General features: G+C 39.7%; 1 protein-coding gene across 1 annotated transcript; it reads left to right on the top strand.

Moving 5' to 3' along the window:
• Nucleotides 1-1,315: 1,315 nt before the first annotated feature.
• On the top strand, nucleotides 1,316-2,191 carry LOC113232341 (ell-associated factor Eaf-like). Its single transcript, XM_026467017.1, has one exon. It carries the CDS (start codon nucleotides 1,316-1,318, stop codon nucleotides 2,189-2,191), a length of 876 nt encoding a protein of 291 aa, XP_026322802.1.
• The last annotated feature ends 583 nt before the right edge of the window (nucleotides 2,192-2,774 follow it).

Raw genomic sequence — 2,774 nt, 5'->3', positions numbered from 1 at the left:
GATAGGTACTGCTAGACTAGTTTACTTTTGTTACTTCCATAGTATAATGTCTTATGGGATTCTCATGGGGGGTAAAACGGCAGATATACAAACTATGTTTGTGTTGCAAAAACGAGCGATTCGTTCTGTATCCTGTTTAGGTTCTCGGGTTTCTCTCAGAGAAAAGTTAAGGACACTGGTATCACAACTGTGTCATCACAGTACATTTGCTCAAATATTTTGTATGCTCGTAAATATATACGTAATTTCATTAAGAAAGAAGATATCCATAATATTAACCTTAATACTAAGTCCAAACTCATGGTACCACGATTTCGCTTAACTGGCTTATCATTTCCTAAGTTTAAAAATTATATTAAAAGCATTTTAATTGAAAAGTCATTATAAAATTGAAGAGTATTTGATAAAGATGTATTTAGTTAAATTTATTATTAATTAATAATAAATTAAACTTAACAAAAATTGATTTTGTTAAAATAAAATAATTTGCAAAATTTAATGTAGCGTAAATAAGAATGTTCTTTATTTATTTAAAAATAAGGTATTTAATTAATAACTTTTGTCAAAAATAGGGTAAAACAATAAGGTGGTTTGCATTAATATTAGACATAACTGGTTGATGACTGTACCGCCTCAGTCAACCGTGACCATGGGACCTGTAAAGGGCCCGAAACGTCGGTTTGTTTGGAAAAACAAATACACGCGATTTGAATCCGGAAAAATAGTTTTCATTTCCTTAAAGATCTTTGGTTAAAATAATTGTTACCACGAGTTTGGTTTATCTAAGGTAAATGATTTTTTTACGGGAAACTGTATACATTTTTACAATAAGATGCCGTAGTATATATTAAGATTATCTACCATTTCCTAAGTTTAAAGTATTTTAATAGAAAAGTCATATTACAAAATTGTAGACTATGTATGAAGATGTATAGAAAGACAACGTGAGTCTACATTCCACACAAATATGATTCAAAATGTATTTTCTATAGCATTTAAGTTTATTTGAAAAGAGCAATCCTTAGAGTTTCTTGCTCGTTCATCTCAGGGAGGTCAGCGTCACGAACGACGTTTTAAATTTTTAAAAATTTTACTCATGGAATAAATGATTATTTGCCTTCGACTATACTAACATAGTTTAGAAGTGTGTTACTAATTTAAATATGGATTTACATTGCCCGAAAATAAATAAATTGTCACTATTGTTATAGACAATGATCCCAACCATAAACACCTAACCAATCCCCAATCATTACTTCTGTGGCAAGTGCCCTGTCTTAACGAACACAAGTAGGTGCGAGGTAAAACGGGCGAGATGGCGGACCAGCCCAAATTCAACCACTTGGAAGCGAGGGAGCTAAACCTCGGAGCCAGCCTCACCGACAGCGATCCGTCGTCACAGTACCACACTGTGAAGTATGATTTTAGACCGGCGTCTGTGGACGAGCACAAAGTGGCTACAATGGATGTAGCTACCAAGAACGAAGTTACCATCACCGTGCCTCATTTAGACGGTGCAGGCGTGCCGGAAACGATATGCAAAGACAGCCACAGGCCTTACACCAAGGAGTGCGTGCTCATCATAGACCACGCCATTGGAGAGATGACGCTCGAGAAACTTTCTAGCAACATACAGCTCAAGAAAACGAGAGATAAGAAAAGCAATTTGCAACCGGGGCCTATTTTGCCAGTGCTTGCTTCCACCACCAGTACGACGCGACGCTTCTCGCGCACTCGCGTCCCTAGAGGCAACCGCTCTAATCGGAACCCAAGTATCAGGTGCACCAAACCTCAATGTGTACCTGAGAGTATAATAGCGCCTGAAAGTGCGATTGATATTGCTGGGCCCTGCAACCTTATGTACTCGATGCCGAGGCTGTGGATCTCGCAACCGCCGACTGTGACTTGGCATCATCCAAGTCCATGGACAGGTGGTGACGACAGAGATGCACCTTTGCTATTGCTTGGGTCGGATATTGCGCAGGCGCCAGCGTTCATGCCATCTTCCCCACAACTTGAGATGACGCATCAACAGGCATCACCGCTACCACCTTCGCCGATGAACGTACTCCAAGCGCTGGTGGACGATAACACCTCGACACTGTCGACGTTCAGCAACTCTGGCGATGTCAGCGTAGGAAATGATAGTGACATATCTTCCCCCTATAGCGAGCTAGATGATTCTGGCTGACGCCACTCGCGGTGCGTTGTCACTTCGTTCTACTCGATGGAGTCCACTGGTTTGCTCAGCAAGATTATGAACGTCTGGAAATGGATTCGATGTAAGTAATTGTTTTTTAACGAAGTGGGGATGCTGTTGAAAATATCAAAAGCGGGCTTGGAAATTATTTTCCGTCTCGCCCCGATGACATTCGTAAGTGAAAGTGCAGCGAGCTCGCGATATAGGTTGTAATTTACTCCCTGTCCGGTGGTCGGTGTCGGCTGCTATTTTGGCGATTCACCCCCTACAAGGTTTTATAATCGGAGAACCTTTACTGCTGGCATTTTTTAGTTCTGTGCCAACAATGGGTGGGATATCCCCATTGTTCATCTAAATTTTCATTGTTATCAATAACTGCTTTATTTTTATAATCAACCTGTATTACCAGGAACGCGGGACACACAGGGGGTGTTGTATAGGACGGGACTTTTACACAATGACTTTAATAACGCAGTAATAGGGAATCGGACAATTTTTCAGAAAGTGTCTAGAATTAACTAAAATAGATATGTACAGCCATGAAAAATAATATTTTATTAAAATAAAGCTTAAT

This window comes from Hyposmocoma kahamanoa, unplaced genomic scaffold (genome assembly GCF_003589595.1).
Source record: "Hyposmocoma kahamanoa isolate Upper Pololo Valley unplaced genomic scaffold, ASM358959v1 73984, whole genome shotgun sequence".
In the NCBI taxonomy this organism is placed as follows: Eukaryota; Metazoa; Arthropoda; class Insecta; order Lepidoptera; family Cosmopterigidae; genus Hyposmocoma; species Hyposmocoma kahamanoa.
The sequence above is the reverse complement of the archived record's forward strand: the minus strand, read 5'-3'. Positions and strand labels throughout refer to the sequence as shown.

What these genes read in the sequence shown, in the direction of transcription:
- LOC113232341 (XM_026467017.1), top strand. Translation starts at nt 1,316, where the DNA reads ATGGCGGACCAGCCCAAATTCAACCACTTGGAAGCGAGGGAGCTAAAC.